The sequence below is a fragment of the Myodes glareolus genome, chromosome 3, assembly GCF_982192425.1.
Source record: "Myodes glareolus chromosome 3, mMyoGla1.1, whole genome shotgun sequence".
In the NCBI taxonomy this organism is placed as follows: Eukaryota; Metazoa; Chordata; class Mammalia; order Rodentia; family Cricetidae; genus Myodes; species Myodes glareolus.
In genome coordinates, this window is record NC_142028.1 from 93,651,643 (window position 1) to 93,678,036 (window position 26,394).

General features: G+C 43.4%; 1 protein-coding gene across 5 annotated transcripts in view; it reads right to left on the reverse strand.

Moving 5' to 3' along the window:
* Nfia (nuclear factor I A) overlaps window positions 1-26,394 on the reverse strand; it is a 347,196-nt gene that overhangs the window by 77,572 nt on the left and 243,230 nt on the right. For all 5 annotated transcript variants that reach the window (XM_087904820.1, XM_087904823.1, XM_087904824.1 and 2 more), the window contains 2 exons: window positions 20,644-20,761; window positions 14,476-14,603 (listed from right to left, as the gene is read on the reverse strand). In XM_087904820.1, the coding sequence (XP_087760946.1) occupies window positions 14,476-14,603; window positions 20,644-20,761 (246 nt within the window). The remainder of the gene's footprint in view (window positions 1-14,475; window positions 14,604-20,643; window positions 20,762-26,394) is intronic.

The window sequence follows — 26,394 nt, forward strand, 5'->3', positions numbered from 1 at the left end:
AGGCAATGTAAGTTAGGCAGATAGGATCCCTCCTTCTTGAAGAGTTAAGATGAATACTAACATTCTGGAGTAGAGAGGATCATGGGTAACTGAAACTGCACCAAGCAAAACAGCAGCCTGGGGCTGCCACACCACTAGGGTAGGAAGGAAGCAGGGAATCCTCCTGCAGGTGGGAGCAAGTCAGGCATGCCTGGAAATAGCCAGTAGGCAGAAGGATGGCTCAAAGAGTGGCTGAGGGGAGAGATTGAGAAGCCAAAAGGCCAGTTAGTAAAGTAGAGGAGCCCAGATTTGAACCCATGCAGCCAAGGCTCATTCTACTTTCTGTGTAACATTTTCCTTTCTGTAAATGCTGGTAACCACTTTTATGACTGGCTTCTTACATCCAGGCTCTCAGATTCAACTACCTTTCAGGTACAAGTCTGGGGAAACAAAAAGCCCAGTTGTGTCTATTGGACTAATAGCATTGGTATCAATTTCCCTGACATTTCTCAAGTCCAGGATGAAGGCTAAGGCACATCTCTTCAATTGCTGGATTATGCCACATTCTAGGCACTGCCCTTGGCTAGAACAGGGCCTTTCTAGCACCTCTGAAACTACGCCCCATGATTAGATCGGCTTTAATAACCAGGATGCTCAGGGAAGATGCTAACTGGATAAACTAATGATCATTTTAGGACCATTCTAGTCCAGCTGGTGTAAATATACAATACACGATACAAGGGTGTGGTTGAAGAGTTCGTTCCTTTCTTAGATTTTTGTACTAATGATAAAAACCATCACGGTTCACTGTAACATACAAAACTTACTATAATTAACATACTAGGTAATTGTGAGGTAAAACATTTGGCTATTAGCCTCTTTTAGTGAATAAAAATGTCTGGACATCACTTTTTATGAGGGAGAGAATCCAATGAAAGGTAAGATGCATCCAAAGCCTATCCTTCTCATCCTGTGTGCATTTTAGAGGACCCTGCGAGGAGACCTCTGGAAGAATTACCATGTCATAGAGATGTCCAGGCTGTTTAAAAGGCTTGGTGACATAGTGATTCCTTCCTTTTTTTAAAAAAAAGAAAAAGGAGTATGGTGGAAAACATTATACTAACCTTTCTAGGGGAAAGAAATACTGAATCTCTAATGCACTCCAAATACAGTCTTGTAAGTAGGAAGAGCTATGTAGAGCTACAGAAACAGAGCACAGACACAAGGAAAAGGCTACATGGGAACCTGGTTTCTGGGGCAGCATGAAGCTTCCTCTTTCTTTAAAAACAAAAGAAGCAAAAACACAGCCCAGAGACAAGTTGTGTGTCATGCTTCATGTGTGTACGGGAGACAGCATATTCTCTACATACCCCATTGCCCCTAGTCTTTCTTCCCACCATATGGTAGGGGAAGGGTTTTAGCTCAACACAGAAATCCCTACCATTCACAGGAATGTGGGTAAAGAAGAAATTTGTGAGAAAAACAAATGATTTTCTCTGCACTAAAAAATTGCAACATAGTAAAACATTCTAGATGCACAGTTGCAAAAGTAAACAATAACACCTGTGTTTGGTTTGCATTTGCCTTTCCCAATATGGCAGATGCCAGCCATGTGAAGCTACTCCAATGCACATGAATTAACTTACAAATTCCATTGCTCGGCACCAGCACGGTTTGGGTGTCCAGAGACACGTGAGGCACCAGCACAGTTTGGGTGTCCACAGTCATGTGAGGTTGATGGCCACAGCACCTCAAAGGGAAGATGGGTGTGCTGGCATTGAGGTGGAGTCCCCTGGAGCAGCTTGTGTCTGTGATGCCACTGAATTTCCTACCTTCTCATTCTGTTGGACCGGAGCGGTAACATGGCTTTTATGGATCTTATTGTGAAAAACAGGTGTGCACAGGTAATTTGTTGTCTCGAGAAGCAAAGCTTGTGCACGGTGTGAAAGGACGGGGAACCCAAAGGTTCTCCCTTTCTTTCCCTCTAATCTCCAAGAAGCCACAGACAGTGCAGTGTTCCAGCTTTGTCAAAAATCCTTATCGATGCTCTTCTGAGCAAATAAAATTAACTTCAGTGATGTGAGCCTAAGTGTTTATTAAAATATGCTCCTACCTGTCACTCCAATCATGATCAAACACTCGGAATTTGAGGGTTCAACTGGCAAAATTTAATTTGAAGGCAGTGTGGGGTAACGCTGGTAGAAGGACTCAATTTACCTTAATATTTCTTGGATACATGGAGAGCACCCATCACTTTATCTGAAGTGAAAAATTTGAAGCTGATTGAAACATTTCATAAGGGAAAGAGAATATAATTTTGGGCCTCTTCAAATTGCTTGAACTGTGAAATCAAGTAATAAACACGAGAAAAGGTTCTGTCAGCGAGAATCTCGGCTTGGTGTAGTCAGCGTTTTCTTGCTAAACCTTATTATGGCAAAGCATTTGATGCTCCATCTCTGTACTTGTTCATCCTCACAAATAAACTACTTTGACCTCCACCTGTTACTTGGTGAAGTCGGCCTGCCATCCTTCAATAACCCTGTTCTGTGCCCTGAAAGGCCCTTGAGCCGCCAAGAAAGTGGGAAGACAGACTTGTGCAGTGAATTGAGCTGATATCCCTGTATAACTATTCAGCAATTCACAGCTCAAGACAGAGCTATATAGTAAAGGAAAATGGATTTTTTAAAAAAAAAAAGTCAGTGTTTACGAATGTTGGAAAGAGGTAATGTGTTTCATCATTTGAAGATGGAATTTTTCACAGAAAGTTTCTGTCTTAGGCTACTATTTAATGCAGACAACTTCTAACCCATCCCTTCTAGGACAATCTGTCTATAAATTCAACCCATATTTCAGATAGATGAGCCCAAAGGCCATTCCAAAGCTTAAAAATATTTAGAGTTCAAGAATACTCATTACACTGATATTTTGCAAAACAGAAGAAACTGCTGGATTTCAACTACATCTTCATGCACGCAAAAATGCCACAGTATTATTATTAGCAGTATCTAGACATTCAAAAACCAAAAGGAATTCTGATATCAATCGTACAAATCCATGAGTCATTGCAGCACACTATCTGGCTGGCTTGTGATTTCCTTTTTTAACAACAGTGACATATCAAACAGAGTAAGTTGCATTTCTAATGATTAATGCTGCATTCGCCAGAGGAAGGGTGTCTGTCTAATCATATTACACACTTATCTGTGAGGGATCAGCAGCATGTTTCTGCTCCCTGTCATTCTTTGAGACAACATAATGATAGGCCCGTTTACTTACGAGCGCAGTTATTAAAAACCGTGCTGTTTTCTTAACTGTCTTCATGTCTTGGAAATATTTTATTAAAAATTACTTATCTGACACGAAGGGTAAATGCTTGGCAGAGCTTTGCATATCAATTAAGAAAATGAGTCAGTTCCATTCAATCAATGTCTCTGTTGAGTGTCGCATTCAAGTTCAGTGAAACTTGCTTCTTCTCCACAATGCTTTGAATCTGGAGCTAATGACTCACCCTTTCCCCCCTCTTGTCTTATTTATCCAATTTCTAAAGTTTGGTTTTTACTTCAACTAAAAACTGCTCATGGCCGACATTTTCTCTGGAGTCATGATTTAACACTTCTTTTTCACATTCACACCTTTTTTGGAAACTCAACACAAGGATCCAATTTTAAGCAGAGAAACTCCCCACAGGCCAATCAGGATGGATCGCGAGCTGCGCTGCATCGTTCACAGCTTTTTCTCTTCATGGGATGAACTTTATCCAGCCCTTGTGAGGAAAAGGTCTTTCTACAGGCTAAAAACAACACAGCAGACCACGCTGGGCACTACAACCGGCTAGTCCCAACCAAGCGACTACTACGCGTGTCAAAAAAGACAAAGCCAGCTTTCTCTACTCACTGATCCAAACGACAATGGTTACTGACTTGCCCTTGATGGTGAAAGGCAGCTAAATACTTTTAGTCCCTGCACATGTATCGGATATGAGAACCCATGACATGGCTTACGTAGGCACCTAAGGCGTGCTTGGATGCAAGCATGTCTGCAGAGTGACTCTGGAAGACTTCACTCTTCATGACACGGCTGACGAGCAGACGATGTGCTCTGACTGGCATCGATCCACGTAGTCCTGATATTCAGAAAGTCACTAATGCTGGAAGCTGATGATAGCTGAATGAATTCTAAGTTAGGCTTGTGAACACGGCCGAAGGGCTAGGACTACATGGGACACTCAGATTAGAAATGGACATGGGGCCGATGCTCTCAGAAGTTCTAACGTGTTCAATCATGTCTATCTACCCCAAATGGAAACGTGAATCTACCCCTCAGTATATGCCAAGTAGGTGCCTAGAAATTGGAATTATTCAAAATAAAGAACAAGAGGATAAATGGCCCATATCCAAACACAGGTGCTCAGTAGCCTGGTTTGAGTGAGTCCTAAACATCAGCAGCGGCTGGTGGCACCCACTCTCCACAGTCTTGCAAGGTGCTGGACTATAAGCAGGCCCTCACATCTAACAAAACAGAGAGCCAAGGATCGTAGCAGCACTGTATTTAATAATCCAAAAGCATCAGACAGGATTTCAGTTATAAGAACGGTGGGGAGGGGATCAGTAATCCTTGATTCTAAAAAGTCACACCAATGAACTGCTTTTTAACATGTATAGTGTTTCCATTTCAGTTAAATTTTTCGCCTCTAGGAAATATTGTAAAATGGAGGGGATTCTTGTATGCTGCATTTCTCCCTGCCCCCTTCATCTGAGAGACACACACCGCAGCCCGGGCTGGAGGGAACCCTCTCCGCGGAAGCACTTGCAGAGCTGTTCAGGAATCCATCAGGACTTGGTCTCTGATTTACTGTGTGCATGTGAGCGCTTCCTGGAACCTCCCAGGACGGACGGCACCCATCAACTCCAAATGGGTGGCATGTCTTTGATTAATTGATGAGTTTATGATGTAACTGAAGCCTGTGGATGGATGGAGTTGGATAAATTATTGTAATTGTCTGCAGGAAAACAGGTTGAGCATACAGGCCCATCAGAAGCTGACGCTCAGGATAGACAGGGAGACCAGGACTGCAGGGATCTGCATGGACCCAAAGATTTCCTTCTTTCTCTCTTCCCATTCCTCATAGAAAAGATTCTTGCTCCACAGTATCAAAGAACTACCTTATTCAAAAGCATTGGTAGCCTTTATTTCCACATGAAATTTGGTGTTATACTGTATCTTTTAAAATATACATAGATTCATTAGCATGCCAGAGAAACAGAAGGTAAATGAGAGAGAAATCAGCCTACAAATACGATCATAAATGATCTGATATCTGGTCACTTTTTAAATAAATTAAATGGATATATGTGAAATAATTACATATATATTTAGCTCATATGTGTATATATTGTATGTATATATGCATGTATATATGTGTATCTACAGTTGAGAATAATATGTGTTGACATAAAGTGTTGCTTATAAAACATTTAAATATTTAAAATTCCAGCAACAATCTAGTGACAAAAATATTAGCCAATATGTCTTCTTTCTTAATCAAATTATGGCCTAGTTCATAGCTACACTATGTCCATACAGTAGAGAAGTTAAGATCACTACTTAAAGGGAATTTTTCTTTTTATATCAGAGATTAAAACTACTTTGTGTTGTAGTTCAAGAAAATTTTAACAATATCTAATTTAACAACATCTAAGTAAAGCAAGATATCACATCTCAAGCAATTCTAATATATCATGTATCCCTGTCTGTCTACCCTTTATCCATCTGTAAGTCACAAACCTATGACAGGGAGATCTTGGTACATATAAGAAATGATTTCTTTGGCTAGCTCAGGATGGTCCCAACTCATGTACTTCACATACTGTGAACTTCCTAGAGGTTTGGCCATCTGCATACATTTTAGGGATGGGGCAGGTGATACTTGGCTGTTGGGAAGAGAAGGACAGAGAGACCAGGTCGGCTGCTGCCCCAGTGGTCAGGGGAGGTCTGGTAAACAAGTCTTTTTCAAAAAGTGCAGTGGGAGATTATGGCCCAAGGCAATGAAGAAACTCCCAAACTGTGATGTTTTCTGTCTCCCACATCCTAATCAGTCTCAGTTCTCACTTAACTACCCGCCCCTTTGCTTCAGTGAGCTGGACTCACTCAGAGGCCAGCTTCGACCTTGCTTATTTTTCTGTTTCACCTTCCACTTTTCACAGAGCTTTGTAGATGATACAGATGCATACAATGTGTTTCCCATCAAATGCCATAGCATTATACCTCCTGTAACACTTCAGAGTTTTTCTAGTATTCACCAAAAAAAGATACACAATATTTCAATTTGTGTATCAATTTAATAAGCTCTATGGCTTATTAAGTGCACCTCATGTATACTGTAGGCATCCCATAGATAATGACAGATACAGTACTTTGCACATAGTGGGAGGTCAGTAAATGGTAGCTTTTGATTTCTTCATAACATTATTTGATGTTCTCAGAGCTGAAGTGGAAGGTGGGGCTGTTTTGCTGTTCCCAGCTCTTCCACACACAGAAATGAAAATTCAGAGCAGTTTGTAAAGATTGAAGATTTGATCATGGGAGGAAATGAAAATTTCAGAGATTTTAATTCCTGATTTCCATACATATTTAGAAAGCATTCTGACTTTTTATTATTATTCCCTCTCAAACAAGCCTTCCAAGAGAGCGGGGGTTGGGGTGGAGTCAGCTTTATACTCCTCTTTTCCTTATGCAGGTCTGAGGCACACACTGAGCCATCAGCACCTGGGGAAGGTGACAGGCACAGGTGAGCCTCGCCAATCAGCATCATCCTCGCTGTTGTTCCATTCTAAGATATTTCTATAGCTCACTTTCAAACGTGAAACTAAAGGATTTTGGTGATCTGGGTAATTTATTTATTTACACAGGCCCAGTTGAAAGGCAGTATCTGTTTTCTTGGGAGCTTCGGTATTTATAAAATTGAACATCTGGGTTCTCCAAAGCCAATGAGGCTCCCCTCCTTCCTTCATCAAACGCGCTCAGCACTCTGATCTCAGTGTTTGACCAGATTCAAAGGACAAGATAGGACACACATGGTCTCCAGCTTCGTATTTATTTATTCAACAAATATTGATTGAATGTCTGTCACATTACCAGGCACTGCAAACAGGCTTTGGAAGAAAAACAACAGTAATTTTGTTGAGCATGCTTTGCCATACATGCACATGGTACACAATAAAGACTGCGTATGCAAGAAGACATGTTTTTCTTCTAGTAGATAGCTTTTTAGATTTCAATAAAAAGGGTTGCTTTAGGCCCTTTTCTGACATTAAGAAAACAGCCTTGATAAAAAGGTAGACACATCTTTTGCAGGGTGGTGAGAGTACTTATTTTGTAATGGTGCTTTTCTGTCGGACCCCTTTATTTAGGTGAAATTTCTCTGATAAGGGCCATTAAGACAGACCCTTGTTCTCTACTGATGCTCTGGAGCACAGCATTCTCTAATGAGCAGGTGCCGATACTAAGCAGATAATGGGGGGAGAACACTGTCACAGAATGATGCTTTCCCACTGCTCCATAAAATGCAGAAGAAGAGCCAAGACATTGATCCCACGGCAGTGTTCTGTAACGGCAACTATTCCCATTACTGCAGGGGATTGTGGGAGATTTAATCATTTCCCCTAATTTATGCGAGTGCAGCAGAGTGTCTGTGATCAATGGACTATTGTTACCAGTCTGATGCTGTTCTTTCGGCGTGTATGACGGGTCCTATATGTCTTGGCTAGATGTACGAGTTGGTTAACTTCCCTGAAAACTGAAGAGTGGCTGTAGGCAGTCAAATCAGGATTGACAGGTGTGGGAACCCAAACAAGCCCAACAGGTGACTTTTGTTTCGTTTTGTGACATAGTTTCATTAGGTAGCCCAGGTTGGCCTTGAACTGTTAAGCCTCCTGCCTTAGCTTCCCAGATGCTGATATTACCAGTGCAAGACCATGCCTCGCTTCTAATAAACATTTTAAAGGGCTGCAATGAACTAATGCTACTTTCAAAATGTCATTGAGACCTAGTTTCCCAGTTCCGCAAATCTGGGGTCACCAGTTAACTGTTTGCCAAAATAGTCCTCTGTAGATACTTTTAAAAATGGTTTTGAAATGTATTTATTTATTTAATAACATTTTATAAGAACAGAGGACATACTTAATTTTGACCTTTAAAAATGAAATCAACTTATCCTGGAAATAAGTTTATCCCTGAGAGAAGTTCATCAACTTATTGCATTTAAAAAGTAATTGCAATTACATATATTAGTTAATCAAGTTTGACTCTAAGTCTTGCACTGAACTGTTTGAAATTTACAACATTTTGACTGACATAATTGTTTCTATTAATAGTTTTATCATCTCGATCTAATTATCCTTATAATGTATATATAAACATAATTTAATGCATTCAAAGTTTGAAACATTTTCTATATGAGAAAGTTCAAACAGTTCATTTTTGATTGTGTGTTTTTAAACAGAGTTTCATCCAGCTCAAAGACAATCAAAATGAACTTAGGAATCACATAGGCCACTATACCCAGTTTTATGTAGCTTCTTAGCCCTACAGTTAAACAGCACTGAGTTCCATGGAGAAGTGTTACAACTTCATACTGAATTCCCTTTAGAGCTACTGAGATGGCATGGCATACTCAGTGCAGGGGCAGCCTCAAGCCTGGAAGCAGAGCAGGCAGACAATCTGGGGAGCCCTCTACTTGGGGCATATTGAGAACATGAGGGAGGTTCATAGGACAGCTAAGAAGTGACTACACAGAGAAGAAATACATTATTCTAATAATTAGCATAATTTATTTTGTGCAAATTATTGGAAGGCTAGTCTCTTTCAAGTTTGGAGATGTTTCTCAGTGGGATCCCATCCTAAGCCCAGCGTACTGGCCACTTGTTAAAGACACTGACCTTACTTCTCCACTGAGATTTATAGCTCTTTTAACTGCCAGCAGTTTGCGCCCTCAGTGATCCCAGGGACAACAGTTCACACGACTGGAGGATATTAATTTACAGAGGACTTTGGCTTCTATCAGATCAGTTGATGGTCCTGACTTAAGAGACAGAGATGGGGCTGAAATAATAGTATTGTTGTATTATTAGTGTTGTATAATAGTATTGGCAGTCACTAAGCCCCGAGGGTTTTCAGAGGTTTGACCTTTGAGACGGGGACTCAGTGGGGTCTTTTTTGTATCTACCCTAGAATATTACACACAGTTGGCACTTGATAAAATTCCATGACTTGATCTGACTGATAGTGGTAAGATGAGCAGAGAGAGGCCTAAAGGGGGAAAGGAAGGTGGGAGGGAACAGGGGACGAAGAGAAAGGGAGAGCTTTTCTTTATTGTTATGAGGGTCAGCAGCTGCCTAGTGTGTGATCCTCTCTGATCCCTATGAAAATGGGTGGGTTTCTCTCCAACTGGGGTAGGTTTTAAATCATTGCTGCTAAACACAGGGAGAAAGGCTTGATAGCATAACGTTTAAAGGCAACTGCCTTTCAGGTAAGCTGGGCAAGACCCACAGCTGTAGCGGGGACTCTCAGACTCCGAGATCTGGCTGGTCTCCGACGCATTTCCGAGACACTTTCTGCGGAGCTGACTGCAGGTCCTCAGCGGCTCAGTACATATGTATGGTACATACATGGTTGGATATGAGAAAAAGGGAGAAGGGAGAATAGAGATGTCCTGCACTAGTGAAGCAGGGGGATGATCTAAACGGAGAGAGCACGCTCCAAACCAGGTAATCTCAACTATCTACAACACCTCAGAAAAACAGAGCACCACTGAGCTCCATGATACAGGCCTCACCCATCAAGCATTATGTTTTATAATTTTCTTAAAAATAATATAGAACTAAATCTTATTGACAAATAACTATGCATATTTATGGAGGAAAAGTATAGTGTTTTGATGCATGGACACACTGCCCACTCACTAAGTCAGGGAAGTTAGTGCCTCTATCACCTCAAATGATGATCATTTCTTTGTAATAGGAACATTTAAACTCCTCACTTTGGGTTATTTTGAGATATAGATATCACTGACTGTACCATTATCATCATATGTCATGTAGCATATCTTTGGATGTAGCAACTTTTCTGTGTGACAATGTGTAGTTTCCTATTTTACTGTGACGTCCTAGGTATTGACCACTGTCCCCTCCATCGTCACTTCCTCCTTTCCACCCTAATTGCCAATAAGCACTATTCTTTTCAATTACCTTTTAAAAAGTATCTGGTTTATTTAAAGGAAACCCCGTTAAGGAGAAGGGTAGTTGGAATAGTTTGATGCCTACTACTGATCAATGAGATGCTTGGCTGAGTCTCAGCAATTATTTTTTCTACTATTTGCCAGTAATTAGATTTGACTGGAAGCCTGCAGGTTAAGAATATAGGAAATACCAGTTTTTAGAGGATTGCTGGCAGCAAATTCTGCTGTCAAGTATATAAGAAAGCTCCCATCTCTCTGCTTCATTCACTCATTCAGTCAATATTTATTGAGCACCTATCATGTTCGACACACTGTTGTGGGTTTTAGGGATACAGCAGTGTAAAAGACAGACTAAGTTACACTCTGATGGAGGGCACATCCTAAGGGGAGACGAGAGGGAGCATGGGTAAGGAAAAGAGAGGCTATGAAGGCAGAGATGGTGGACACAGGGCCTCTCCGACATAGCATTTGAGTAAGTTCTAAATACTGAGGATTATTTGATTTTCTGGATGATGTGACAGATATTTCATCATTAACAGTTAATACTTTGCCTATATATTGTTCCATGTGTATTTAGTAGCTCATATCTACTTTTTTTCCTGACCTAGGTTCCATGATAAGAGTTTGAGATAAGGAAAACGGGGAATTTCCAGATCTTTTTAGTGAGTCATTTACAATTTTTATTGTGATATTTTTAACTTAACTATGAGTCTGGAACACAAGACCTTGAAACATTAGCTTAAGTGATCATGGCTAAAGAGGTTAAATACAGAAGGGAGCTTATATCTTGGCATCTACTTTGGTTTGAAAGACAGATCCTGGCCACAGACACACCATCAGTGTGGGTAGGCAAGCTGCTCTCAAAACAAACAAACAAGCAAACAGACAGACAGACAGACAACACCAGAGTCTGCACATTGTAAAGAACATTAACTGAAAAACACAGGCACAGCTAGGACTTTGCCTCAGCCCAGGGAGCACCGCCTGCCGCAGCCCTTCCTAATCATTTGCATCATCCTCTCATGGCCGACTTGTCACTTGTGTGACTGCACAGCCATCGACGGGATGTGAGTTATGACGGACAGAATTCCACAGGGCCCACATCACAGTGCACGACCAGATCCAGATCCGGTTCTACCAAGTTGTGAGACAACTGGGGAACGAAACCAAGCGGAGGGACGCATGGAGCACTGAGAAGAAGCCAGCCCCGAGACTGCCTAGCGTTTCAGACTAGCATCCTGGCCTGTGGGCTGCTGCACAGACAGGCAGAGTCGGGCGCCGGAAGTGCTGAGATGAGCCATTTGAAAAACATGTGTGTGATTTACCGGAAGTCTGCACAGATTCACTTCTCACCATCTTCCTGTTGCTGAGGGAAGTCTCTTCTGGCCACCTTCAGGCCTCTGTAGTTAGGGAGCCCCGGAAACCCAGGGAGGCCTATCCCAGAGGCCGAGCTCTCGGGAGGGGAGTATGAGGATGACCTCGCTTCCTGTGTCACACCAGAAGCATACACCCAGTGCCCTTCATACTTGTTGGAGAGAATTATCCCAAGCGCAGGCTGCCCATGCATTTGGATATACATAATTCCCAACATATTTCTGAAGGCAATTTACATGAGTGAACCACTAAAAGCCTCCCACTTAATTAACTGTACCCCTGGGGAAAAGCTATGTAGGCCCGGATAAGTGTGGGAACAACATAAAGGTGTTCTCTGTGCCAAAAAGGGGATTGGGCTTGATGGAAAATCCCCAAAAAGGACCATCTGGCAGCATAAATTATCCATTTAAAGTGTCTGGTGTGAGCTAATGACACCAAAGTCGCCATGAACATGTGCAACATCCCTCCGTTGTGTTTTAATGTCCCCTCAGGCCCTGTTTCAATTATGACTTTCTATGCTGAATATGGCCAAATATAAATTCATCCACTACGCTCTCCAGTCTCCACAAATATATTGCCATGAGATTGCATTTTTCTTTAATGGAACAAGGACAGACAATGGGCAATCCTTTCAGGAACACGATTTCTTTAAGAAGAAGGAAAGGAAAAATCTCTCCATGCAAAGAGGATTTAACCATTAAACTTAGTTATCTGATGGCTGGCAAGGAGTGCGCAGACGCAGATGTTAAGATTTAGAAACATTTGACTCGCAATATGTAGGTATGAATGGGAACCGCTGTGGGTAAAAGAGTTACCAGGCCGAAGTATTCTGTCCAACTGGACATCACAGCCCCCAAATATGCCAGAGAAGAAGAGGAGGAGGCCGGGAGGGCCGGGCTCACTGTGTGGGGCTTTGTGTCTGTCAACGTCATAAACTAGCTTTAGTGCACACGGGACATGTGAGTATAGCACTCCTGCACACGTGTACCGCACCGATACACCTGACTTTAATTTTCACTGAAGCAGGAAAGTTAGGACTAGCTTTAAAGGAGGGCTCAACAAAGTTTTCCCATCTTTTAATTTTTCAATACACATAAACTTTCCATCAGCGCTACTCAGGGGGCACGGTTTACTGGCAATGGAAGGCAGCGTGTGTATTCTCGCCTGACCCGGCTTTATCTCATAGGCACTTTAAGCGCTGGCTGACATAAGTGTGGGCAGAGATGACGGACGAGCAGCCTGTTGAGGACAACCAGGAGTGTTGCATGGGTGACATTCAGAGACAAGGATACGAGCAGATCTCGACAGCCCTGTGCCCCTCACATCACAAGATGGCCTGCTCTGATTCTGTGCCTGCTCTCAACACCCTAAAAGCACAGCAGGAGCCCCTGCCTCCTCTTCTTCCCTGCAGTTCTCAGAAGAGGCATCATACTTGATCCAGACATTTCCACTGAGGTTTGCTGAGTGGGTGAACTCACGAGCTGTGTGAGGGCACTGGGCAGAAGGAAATCACACAGGAGTCTGACGTTTTCATAAAGGAACAAGATTTTGAAAAAAAAAATACAGTCGGTAGGGCTTGGGGGTTTATTGGTACTTCTTTTCCATCAGGACAGAACGCAGCTAAGGTAGGGAGGAGGCGCACACTTCTGTGAATGTCAGACATTATATCGATTGTGGAAACTCCCATGATCAGGATCCAGATGGTTCCATCACCCTAAAACCTCCCTTCTGTGGCTCCTTTATAGTCATATAAAGCCATCTATAGCCATAGAGTTTGTATATTGGAAAACTGTTGGGGAGGAGAGGGAGGCGTAAGCTGGGAAGACGAGGGGCTAGTTCCAAGATTTTCTTGCCCGTCTGTTCTTGCAGGCAGTTATTTGAGACTGGAGTGAGGAGGGATGGCCCGAGAATTTGTTCTTTTTTTCTCTGTATCCCTATGTGCTGGGTATAATTCTTAAGTGGGCAATACAGATCACCTTACTTTATCCTCAAGAGCACTGAAGGAGCTCTTACTATGGTCAGGTTGGGTTTGACAGGAAGGCCGTGCCGTCTGGCTATAACGACACAGTCTTGTCACTGAAGCGAAGACTGCACTTTAGATGATTCCCAAACCCCTTTATCTTTTACCCATCTGACTTGTATTGACAAAGGCATTGGAGCTCATTCCCCAAGCCATATGGAGGTCAGATGTTAAGGTTTGACTTGTATTGACGAAGGCGTTGGAGCCCATTCCCCTAAGACACGTGGAGGGCAGACATTAAGGTCTCCAGAAGCTGCTGATATCATAATTGCTCTGAGATTCTACAGCCACCACTGATGACCCCCACGGTTAGACCAACAGGAATGCACTCAGGTCCGTGCAGATAGACATAAAGGTAGCTGTGGTGTTTAAACAATCATGATGATCACCAACAATAAGGAAAAAAAGAATCCAAATGTTCGTAGGTTATAAAAATCCAACGTAATCTGCAGCATAGGAGACTTGATCTGCTTTATACCGCTATCCATAGAGCTGGAAAATTTGGTAATTTTCCTTATAAATACTAGAGCATACTTAAAAAACAAAACAAAACAAAAGGTGTGTATGTATAACAGCAAAAGAAAACCGCCACCCTGGCTACTCAAGAAACTGAGGCAAGAGGAACAATAGAGCCTGGAACTTGAGTCCCCTGTGGGTTACACAGTGAGTGACCTCAGCTCAACAGTGAGCAAAGCAAAATGAAACACATGTGGCCTCCAAGTGCAGGAGACAGCCGTGAGCGAGACGACACACACTCTCCTCTGCCTTGCACTCCGGCTGTATCTTCTGTCCTCTGCCACTGTGCATGTGAGGCTAGGACCACGTGCGCACGCTGTTTCCTTCCCGCCCATGACCGTCCCCTGCTCACCTGGCTCGACTTCGTGCCATCCACTGGACTGACTGCCACTCCCCGGGGAGCGCCCTTGGCCGGTGTAAAATGGTTCTTCACCAGGACTGTCCATTTCATCCTCCACAGACTTGAGGCGCTTGGTAGAGCTGAAAGAAAAAAGAGAAAAGCCTAAGCCACCTTTCTCCTGGACACCTCACTGGAAAAACGTGCAGTTCTTGGACCCTCTGCAGGCTCTTGTGGAGTTGTGCAACTGGACGTGGTACGCAATCGTGGCCTATGTGTCCAAGGCCTGGTTTCATCTTTATTGATCAAGTTGTTGCGCCCCCTCCGTTTGGTGCCTTTTTTTCTTTGTGGAGTTGGTGGCTGGCTTCTGCTCTGGCTTCCACTTAGGAAGCCCAACTATCCTAGCTCCACAGGTGTGGCTCAGGTGTGGTCATTAGCAGCATGCCTAGAAACTTATTCAAATCTGTGCACAAGCCCCCTAAAGGTTAAAAATAAGTAAATAAAAAGCAGGGCTCATTATCCTTCTAGGGATGCTTTGATAGCTTCTGGGGCATTTTTCATCTTCCACTTGGATTTGTTCATTAAAAAAGAGATATTTACTACACATCATATAGTCCGGATACTCCTTTAGGCACTAGAGATAAAATGCCAAACAGAATGGCTCAAAATAGCAGGAAGGAGTGAGTGCTTTGCCAGGAGATAAGGAAGAGCAAAGACATACAGAGGTCTAGGGACTTTTATGTCCTTCTACACAGAGATGAGAAAAACGACATTTCATTTCATTTGTGTGAAGGAAGACTTAGTTTCTGTAGAGGTATGACTAAGGAACTTTTGCAATTTATTTCTTTTCTTCGAGCTGAAGAGCAACTGAAGAACCTCCCCGCTGTGAAGCGTGAGGGTTGGAAAGCAGGGGCACATCGCCTGCTGCTGATGTCTGGTGAGCAGACCGAGAGGGCTAGCAACACGCTGCTGCGTGCAGGTCTCCAACTCTGGGCAATGGCTGTGGGAAGCCTCCTGCCCACGTGTCAGGAGGAAGAACTCGCTCTGGGTTTCGGTCAACAGACACTGGCTGTGTAGCTCCTCCACGCCGGGGGCAGCACTCAGACGTGGAACAGTATGGTGAGCCAGACATGGCTCTCCAAGAACAGAGATGGAGAGGCCCGGGGAAAACAGAGGGGTCACAAAGGAACCATGCATTGGCTGTGGATGGAGGAGCGCCGGTACTTACACCCGGAGCTTAGGAAGGACTCCTCAGGGCAGAGGGGCCTGAGCTGTGTGTAAGGGCTAATGAGATGGCAATAGAAACAGGAAGTGGCTAGAGTAGGCTAGACTCCACTAATGCACAACTCAGGCACTGTATGATTTTAAAAACATTAAAAACCTTCAGTATTTTTTCGGTAAACTGCCATTGTCTCAAGTTTCCCAAGTTTTTTTTTTTTTTTTCCAAATCTTGACCTTTTTCTTTGCCCCATGACACTTCCATGCCTCAAAAATCTAAGCGGTTAATGTCTGGCCCCTGGGGTCACAGCAGAACCTAGAATGGCAGGTCAGCATCCATCCTCACTGCTGAGCTCACGGCTAAAGGTCACCAGACACTGAGTAACATCCCAAGAGCGGGTGCCTGGCAGCAGGGGCATAAGCCAGGTGAGATACACACAAAATTGCTTCTGAGATATTGAACCCAATAAACCAATGGAGGTGTCCAACAGAAGAAGAACGTGGAGGGCAGAGAGGATACTGCAAGTCAGGACTTTATCCTACAAGCAACCAAGATTTCTGAAGTCCTCTATAGGTGTGACATGGGAGCTACATTGTGGAGAAGTGGCTGGGGAGTGCAGAAAACGGACTTGGAATGGCAGCAGGGAAAAGAGAACTTATAACCTGGATAAGGAGATGTTACTGCCACAGTCTGAATTTTAAAATGCGCAGGACACAATTTAGGTAAGAAATTCAAATCATTCACGTGGGAGGTCCAATATTCTTAGGTTTTAAGTTCTATTCTCATTAAAAACCAGATTGCAGGGAAGCAATCCTCCGGTACCATGCTAATTTAGGGCTCCAGGTCAGGTCTGAACTGCCTGGTCAATGGTCTTCCTTTTTCTGGAAGTTTGGTGAAAAGTAACCACTTGAAAATCTTTTCTGCTTTATGTAAGATATAACGACAGCATGTCCTTTATTTGCAATTATACATACTACGTACAGAAAACTAATTTCAATATATAAAAAGCAGAAACCCCTAGTGTCTCTAAACACAATCCTACTGTCTCTTTTAGTGGAAAATACAAATGATCTGACCAATGGTTTTCCCTTATTGCCTTGCAAGCAGGTAGTTAGGGGCCAAATTTAAAACAAATCTCTTGGCCAAGGTTCCTGGATCTAATAAGGAGTGCCCTGCTTTCCATATGGGTTCTGGCTTCTTTCTCTACACTTAGTAATACTTGTGTTTTAAAACTGTCAGCCACTTGAAATCATCTTGCAACTTAGAAGACTGTAAGTTGGGTGAAAACCTCTGGTATACTCCAGTCAGTCAGATACCAGATTTGTCTGTGCAAGACTTCAAGAGCAGTGGGGATACAGTTAGGATTCCCCCACCCATGGGAGCTGTGCTGTCTTGATACTCCATGATTCTTACATTACTACACGGAGTTTTATGTATGCGGATGACCAACAGGACTAATTGGATCCCGCACAAGTGCACCCTACACAACCAACTACATGTTTTACAATGGCATTTGTGATGTCCGGGTATAGACGTGAGGTGCTTACTGAAGGACGTTGCCAGCTGCACCCAGGGGACACAGATACAGGCTGACATGACTCAGGGAGTAGCAGATTCAGTTCCCAGGAGATTTCTGTACCTCTCGTGCCCGAATCACCCTTCCCCAGACTCCTTTCCTCACTTTACATTTGTATCAGGACTGCCACCATTTATCTGGCTCTGGATTCGACCCCCAACACTAAGACTTTTAGAGAAACTGACTGGCAGAACTTTGAGGTCTTAGGAATAAGTACAAGTGACATCCACTGTATCCTGGCTGACAACCCAAGAATTCTCCACCTTTTTCTCAGAATCATTTCTTGATCTCTTGTGTCTATTCCGGTCAGATTATTTTAAGTACTCCAAAGCTTCTGTGAGGAGGGATCAGCCAAGCATCTCTATTCAATGAGATCCAACCCCAGAGGTCAATCCCACTGTGTGCTGCTCTCTCCTTGTTAACGGATTTCTGAGTTTGAAAGCTTTGGTTTCTCTTGGGAGTGTGCTAGTACAATTCAGGTATGAACTGCACGGGTGGGGGATACCGTATGGTTCCAGCTGACACCTGACCTTGCGTACGAGGACATTCAGGATGGACACAGGTTCAGCATCTGCAAGATGGACGTGCGGAGAGACGGAGAACAGGATCCAGGAGGAAGGAAAGGTGGCAGTGCTAGGAAGGATAGGCAGGGGGCTTCCAAGACACAGTTACTGATCCTGTGTCCTGCACATGGATGACTGTCGTGGCAAAGTTCTTTAGAATAAAAACCTTATTCCTGTTTTTACCCAACTTTTCTCTGACTTTGGAGATACCCAACCTGCTGCAATATAAAACACATGGGAAACACAGTTCATGCTTATTTTGTTTACTTACTTCTTCATTTTTATAAATGAACTGGTCCGTGATTCTGTCTCTTGATCCCGACTGTCTAATACAAAGATTCTATTGCATACTTCCTAATATATGAGACATACCTTGATTTGTACCCGCAAGGAAAAACCATTCCCCTTACTGAGTGTTCACATCAACCAATCTGAACATCTCTACTTGTCAGTGTAGAGCCCCTCGGATTTGCTTTGGTGCCCATAGTGCCAAGTAAAAATACTTTGTGCTTATTGTTGCTTCTGAGGTGGAAAAGAGACACTGTCCTTCAAGGGGCAGAGAAGCAGACTGGCAGGAAAGACAAGCTTATGCCACTCCTAAAGTAATCATACTCAGACAGCAGCCACACGGACCAGGGTGAGGTGGAGACTTGAGATAACTGCTTTGCTGGGACCCCACATTCGATGGTTCCTGGATACACCATTGTTGCTAAGACAATTCACTGCAAATAACTATGGTTTGTAAATTGCAGAAGACTCAGACTTGAACGCTGGCCTGTCTCTACCAGGGCTGTGGCCCTGGCATGTTGCTGAACTACTCTGCTTTCCGGAGGCTCCATGGCTGCAATGGCAAAATTGTCTGCTGGAGACAAATATTTTTTTGGTATGTGATTCTGGGGCATTCTTTAAGGCATATTTTCTAACATGATACAGGTAATTCTGTTGAGTCTGTATATTCAAGGACTTTTTTTTTCTTTTCCATAACTTTAGGGTGGGCAGTGAGATGCCTCAACAGGTAAGGTGCTTGCTGGGAAAGCCAGATAAGTCAAATTCCCTCTGAGAAACTCACGTAAAGGTGAAAGGAGGAACTGACTCCCCAAAAATTGTCCTTTAGCTTCTAGTCTACACATTGCAAGCGCATCTGCATACATTCCCTGTCTCTCTATTTCGTTCTCTCTCTTTCACACACACCTACACACTAATAAAATAAATAAAAACACCCTAGGAAGAGAACAACAAGAGAAAATCAAACATTACTAAGTTGTTAACTACTGAAATTTACAATTAACTCCTTATCAGGACTAGTTATTTTCAGAATAGGAGAATGAGCCTCGTCTATGACAATAATCATCCTGCCACCCACAAGTCACCGCGTGAAATCGTAGAACAGAACTTGGAGTATGTGGAAGGACAGGAGGACAGGGACACTGCGAGAGAGGTCCATGGGACAGGGGCTCACATATGAGAAACAAGTCACCCATGCACTTTTAAATTAAGCACCACCAGTAAGTATTTACAAAGCTTTTATTGTTGACTGAGTGCACTGTCTCTTCTGGCAGCAAATATTAAAAATCCTCCAAGTGTATTAACACCCAAATGTATTCTCAATCCCCCTTTTCTATTATAAATGCGTTTGGGATTTGAGACTTTTTGTTTTCTTGTGGAGGTGATACCGTAATGAACCGAGGAGGACATTTAAACAACGCTGAAGATATAATACAGTGTTAAAAACGACAGCTTGATTCATCTTCAAGTTGATGCTCAAGACACTGTTCATAAAGGTACGGTAGATTCCCACACCAAGGAAAACATCCACACTCTGGGCATTATTTTAAATCATAAATGTCTAACAGAAATCGCATTTGCTAAATGTTTTTCTGCAAAGCCACCAACATGATTGGCAGCCCTACTCTGCCTTTCTTTGCTGTCACAGTCCAGTGCTAAAGCCAATTTGTTAGGAACGCCATGGCTCTGAGGCCTAATCCCCTGCCCGCGATACAGGTTATCTAGAGACAGCAGGGTCTTGCAAAGTGCTTCTCCAGATGTTGGCTCTGATAGTTAACTAAGGGTATCAAGGAAGTCTGGCACTCACAATAAGCTGTGCTTCCCAACTTTGGCTTTTGCAGGCCTCCTGGGGTCACCTGGGTCCAAAGTATGGCCACATCCTGCTCTCTGACCTGCATTTCTTTTATAACCTCATACCAGGATACGAAATCAGATGCATCTTTGGGGAACTTCAGCAGACTTGGATGTGGGGACTTATGGGGCCCAGCAGGCCAAGAAGGTTGTGGCCAGGGTGCTTAGGCCGGTGTCCTCAGTTCCCACCATATTCCAATCAAGCCAGAGCACTCAGCTCCTTTTCCCCAGCCAAGTCCAGCCATCTTTCCCAGAGAACATGTTGTATTCATTATCGCTCTTCTCCATGTCTTTGCTCAAATTATCCCTCATCACCGTGCCTTTCCTGCCTTGCCTTAAAGCATTCAGAGTGGAGCCCCTCACCATTTTGGACAACACCTATTCAAATCATGCTTATTTCATGGAATACACCTCAAGTAATTGGTTTTCTTGTTGGTGTGCATGTGGGCGTGCATGCGTGCGTGCGTGTGCGTGTGTGTGTGTGTGTGTGTGTGTGTGTGTGTGTGTGTGTTTGTCTCATGTATATTTGCTTTGGCTCTCTAATGAGATAGCCTATTGAGGCTTAACCCACTCCTTTTGTACCCTCTATTGTTATAGACACATTGCTAAATATCCAGCATGCTCAGAGTTCAAAATCAAGGTGTGCTTTTCTGTGTTTTAGCCTCTTGGAAGGCCACCAATTCACTTACCTGGTCGAGGATGTGCTGGGTAGAGACCTCCTCATTGCTCCTGGACTCATGCTGTAGTATGAGGAACTTTCCAAATCAGAGAGAGAGAAGTTGGGGCCAGTTCCTGCAGCGATTGGTGCTAGAGAGAGGAAAGCAAACAAACCGTAAGTTAAGTCCTATGGATTCCAGATCAACGGGAACTGATGTTAGCGTAGTGTGGAGCACATTTTCTGCTGGCATTTATCTGCAGAGCTTATCCGGCATAGACCCGAATAAACTGTGACATCAAAGGCACATTGACAGTAAAGATGGTCGACACCAGAAAGGCGCATTCTTCCCGAGGCACCCTTTATCTTTTCCTTTCCGTCACAGCAAACTGTCACCAAGCTCGCGGCATTCCTGATGTTTTAAATGAAAATACCTCTCATATTTTAGTCTTAATTTTTTTTTTCAAAAATGACTGCCTCAAATTTTCTCTAGGTTTTCTTCCTTTGATCCCAACAGTGTCTCCTTATCTGTATTTTGGAATTCCATCTGAATTATAATGAGAGTGAATCCGTCCATCTAGGCCCCCATTTCCCGTTTCCTGCGATGGGAACTGTGCGCACTCTCTTGTCTTTGGAGGACACGAGCTTCCTGCACACATCTGCATCTTGAGGGCTGTTGTTCTGTTTGTTGGTTTGGTGGGATTTTGATTTTTTTTTTCTGGTATGTTTGTGTATATGAGTTACGTTTTTACAAAGAAGGGTTCTTGCATACCCTTGCATGGCATGCTGCATGACAGGAAGAACTGCAGCGATGATGGGATTGCGTGGCCTGTGAAGCTGAAGTATTTGCTACCCATACTTCATAGCAGATTTTGAAAACTTCTGATTCAATTGATTTGATCTATTATCTTTATAATGGATCATTTTGGAGACACGATTACCTGTATTTTTATATATTCCTGCTTCTAGATGTCTTGCCTACAGGAGCTTAACAAGTACTTTTTGAATGAAATTAGTCACACCTACCAATCTTTTTTTAAAACTGTAAATTCCACGTTGAGACTAACGGTTCAAGAAGTCTTTTTGAAATATTATGTAAAAGAAGTACAGTAGATGTACTTAAAATATAATATGTATTATACATAGTAAGTCCACCAGCGTAGAGAAACACATTCAATGCATTAATATCTATTAGGAGAAAAGATAATTAGGAACACCACGAGCCCAGACTTTACTCAAGAAATGATTATGGAGCACTGTTATCACTAATAACTGCTGAGAAAAGAAGACAGGTAGATCAGAGACATCACTCACGAACACACTACAGGGGAACCTGGCAGATTAAGGTAGAGATATCTGAGAAGCCTTTAGACAGTAATCCTGAAACTGGTATCAGAAGTGGGTGTTGAACCCAGCTTGGGAAGAAGAGGCTCAAGGCAGTAAAAGGGCCTGAGAAAATGTATCTGGGTGCTGAAAGGACAGGAGGGGCACAGGCAACTGGGAGGAAAGGAGGAATTCTGGGTAGGGTGGAGAGCCTGAAGATAAGGGAAGAGAAAATGTTGACTGGGTTTCTGACAGCTTTGTGTCACAGGACACAGAGTGACAAAAACAGTGGCTAAGGTAGAGTCACAGTGGATGGCTGAGGTTGGGTCATGAAGGATCTGGTATTTTCTTCAGGAGTACAGATTTGAGTCTGGAGCCTCACAAGTTTGTGAACCATCAATGTCTTTAGCATCTCTGGGAGTAGAAACCTTTGCAGTGAGATTGCCAGTGTCTATGCATCGCCCCTGGCAGCCGGAGGCAATCAATAAACACTGGTCATATATGTACTGAGTTTTAATCACTAGACAAAGAGGGGCCAGCAGCCTTTGGCGATACCATCGGTTTTGCATTTATAATCTAGAAATACCTCTCACTCAAGAGCAGCATGGGAAGGAAGGGGTGGTTGAAGAACTGAGTTAGTAAAACATGAGGCAGTGATGTCATTTAAACAAGAAGATGAGGTGAGATGACATCCAAGGATGGCCAGGAGGAGCCAGGTATCAGTAACACCAATCAGGACTCTCTGGGTCCTATTGGCAGCTCCTTGTAACAGGAACGAGGGCTTCTCAGGATGGTTGCTGGGGAGGCAGGATGAACTGTGTAGTACCTTAAGTAACTATGGAGTCTGAAAATATGAAGGAACAGAGCGAGTTCTAAAACTATACATTGAGTTGACTAATAGCACCGACTAAATCTCAAGCGTAGCTGTCATGTAAAAACAATCCTTTATTAAGATAGGGAAAACTGAAAATTGAGCACCTGTCTCAATGGCAGGCTTTAATAAAGAGGGGCCTTTAGCTCATCCTGACACTACTGTAAACCTATTTCCACTCAATGATGCTGCTACCCATTCTATCATTTGCTTTTTATTCAACTTATTTGCATAATTTCATCTTCTATTCCACAATAGTTTATGTATGAAATGGGCTATTATGCAAGATGTCCCATGCCACTCCTCATGACCAGAGCTGCCTGCACATAATACTACGGCAGATTCTCCTGTCCCTGGGGCCTCCTGGGGCCTCCTGGGGCCTCCTGGGGCCTCCTGGGGCCTCCTGGGGCCTCCTGGGGCCTCCTGGCGCCTCCAGCCTTGGTAACCAGAGAGAATAAACAGGCCTGTCAGGATCAAGAATCCGAACTTAGGTTTTCTTCACAAATGTCAGAGTGGAGTCGAGACTCTGGCTCGGTGGAAAAGCTTCCTCAGCCCTGAGCATGGGAGCAGCCCACTGTGGTAAGGAGGAGTGGTGAGGCAGGACCCGGAAGGAGTGGGCGAACTCTGAGGCCGAGCTACACAGTGGTGGATGCTGAACACTTCATGTGCTGTGCAATCTGCCCTAGGAAAATATCTTCTTCCTCTGTTGCCTTTTTACAATATCAAGGGAGCCAGAATATGTGAAGGAAGAAACATGCCTATGTAAATATAGTGCACTACCTCTACACAGATTTAAAAAATATCTCATCCCACATACATGTTCCTTAATGGACCTTATATTGACCTCCTATGTCCCATGTAGTTCGCAGGAATGGGGGCTGCAGCAAAGGCCCCAGAGAGCCTGATCCAAAGTGCTCAATGGCATCATTGTGAGTGATTTCAGAGACTGGCAAACATGCACATCTAAAATTTTAAAGCATTCCAGAATATAAAATGAGAATGAGCTTCTGAACCTGGGTTAACTAAGCCTAACAATGCAGAGACCCAAACTGTGCCTTCCATACGAGGTCCTTGCTCACACATGTTCACGTCACTGTACATGCATGCAGCCCATACCCTACATAGGGTCACCTTGTAACCAGCAAGGAGAGTGCCCCACACCTACGTGCTGGCTTCCTGTTGCAATGTCCCTCTAACAGGCATAGCATTCTCCGAGCCTCCCATCTGGAAAACAGGCAGAGCCTCTGAGGAGTAATGAAGACAGAACACCAGAGAGAAACGGTGGGGAGGCTTTTGGAGACCATAGCACACCATGTATCTAGGAAGTACTAATGCTATGTATCAAAATAATGATGACAACCTTGCAAAACTGACATCCAGCATCATCATCATCATCATCATCATCATCATCATCATCATCATCACCATCATCATCACCATCATCATCATCATCATCACACTCTTACGTGGTTTGTCATGGGCCAGGTGCTAGGCTAAGATCTTTAAGCCTGTCCTCCCACTTAATCCTCAGAGCACCACTAAGAAAGAACCAAGGCACAAAGAGATGGACCAACTTCCCCAAGTCATGAAGACAGATCACACCACCTGACCTGAAGTCATCCATATCCCAGAACTGCCTCTGCACCCCGAAACAGCTCACTCCCCTTTGTGTAGACGGTTGAAGATCAATAAGTACACTTTGAATTAAGGAAATAATTATCATCCCCATCCACCTCCCTCGACTTGGAGTAAAAATGAAAGTGTATTCTATAAATATGCATAGACATAGAGGAAGAGGCCCCTGTTTCTTAAGAAAGCGTGCAATTACTCTAGCCTAAGTATCTTGTTCACCAAGGAGTTTTTCTCAGAAGGTTAACTTTGGAAATTGAGCCTTCAGATGTTTTTCTAAGTCATGCATCTTCCCTTCCCCCTCATTCCTGTCATGAGTCGAATGTACTCTGTGTCATTTCTTAATAAATGGTTTGCTATTAAGGCATCATTATAGTAATGTGGGCTATTGGAAGAAAGGGGTTACTTCGGTAGCCAGCCCTCTTGATGACCTGCTCTTCTGTACACATTAGCAGTTGGAGAGGGCTGTGGTTATTGAACTTCTGCCATCCACCAGAGACAATCTGCTCAGGGTTGCATTGCTGGAAAGAGAAGACTATGGGGGAAAAAAAATCCTATCCAAATTTCTAGGCTCCTCTGCCTGGGAGATGATGGGGCTGAGTGTACGACCTGTTCGACAGGACTTTGCAGGAGGTGTTATCAAAACGTCTACCCATGTGTCCAGCCTACAGTTGAAGGCAGAGAGGCTGAATTTCATGGGGGCAGTGCAGAATCCAAGAGTCCCTTTGGTACCATAGGCATTGCTTCATATGCTTGAAAACAGTGGGCAGGGCGTGAAAACTTCTGCCCCTGAGAGGCTTGCAGTCTAGGGATCAGACATCACAGCTGTCCTTCCCTCAGATCGGCATGTTCCTTCCCCAGTACACACAAAGGGGAAAAAAGGACCAAAGGCCATAAATCCGTTCCAAAGCATATGAGGACTCAGCACTCAATTTCTAACTCATAAAATAACTATGGAAAATTAAGATATCTTTTTCTTTCAATTGTATGACCAAAAAAACACTCCCAGAGAGTTTGGAGTTTGCACTATAGACTGGGGGCTGGGGACTCCAACAATAGCACACAGTTCTAGGCCGGAACAATTTCATGTTGCTTTGCATTCCGTTAGCAAAGGTCCTGTAAGAAAGTCCATGTCACTGCCACAAAAGGAGTGAACATGGGAAAATACGTGTTCTTCTTCCCATCAAAGGCTCAGTTGTAAGACACACCATGCTATGGAAACTGGCGAATCTGGAATCATCGTTAAAGGAAATTAACTCGGAAAGTAATTTGCGGCAAGAAAATCCAACTCCTTTGTTATCTCCCTTTTACTGTAATATGTTTCCTGAACACTGCCTAAAAGAGAGGGCTTTTAGAAAGAAAAAAAATAAGTATAGTCAAATTAACTCATTTTATCAATTTGTGTTCTCTGCCGGAGTTTCCTGACCGCGGCTATGACGGGCTGTAAAACTGATGAATTTGCATGGAAAAAGAAACCAGTGTAAGTAATTTGTGTAAGAGGTAACGGGGACATAGACGGCTATAACTCAGACGCCCTGCAGATAGCAGGACCGCTGCAGTGTGAGCAGTTACGGGCTAGAAAAATGACCACGCTGCAGTCAGTCTGACTTGAATGGAAATCAATCATAAAGGTACTTTCTCTGCAGCTTCTACACCACAGCCTTCAGCAACTCCTTCGCCAAGCAGATTTCTGGTCTGTAAACCATGTGCTGATCTCCCTTTTCTACCCCTGGTTTTAAAGGAGTGGCCAAAGGCAGGCCGGGAGTAGGGTTTTTCAAAGAGGAACATAAAAGGAAGGCACCGAACTAAAACAAGGATTTCCCTCTATGTGAACTGAGCTTGCCTGCTATGAAAAGGTTTAAGCGATACTTTTTCTTTCTTTTCTGAAATGCAGTGCTAGTTGCCAAAAGTCAACAGAATGCTTTTTAACCCCACAAAAGCAGTTGCTAGAACACACAGAGC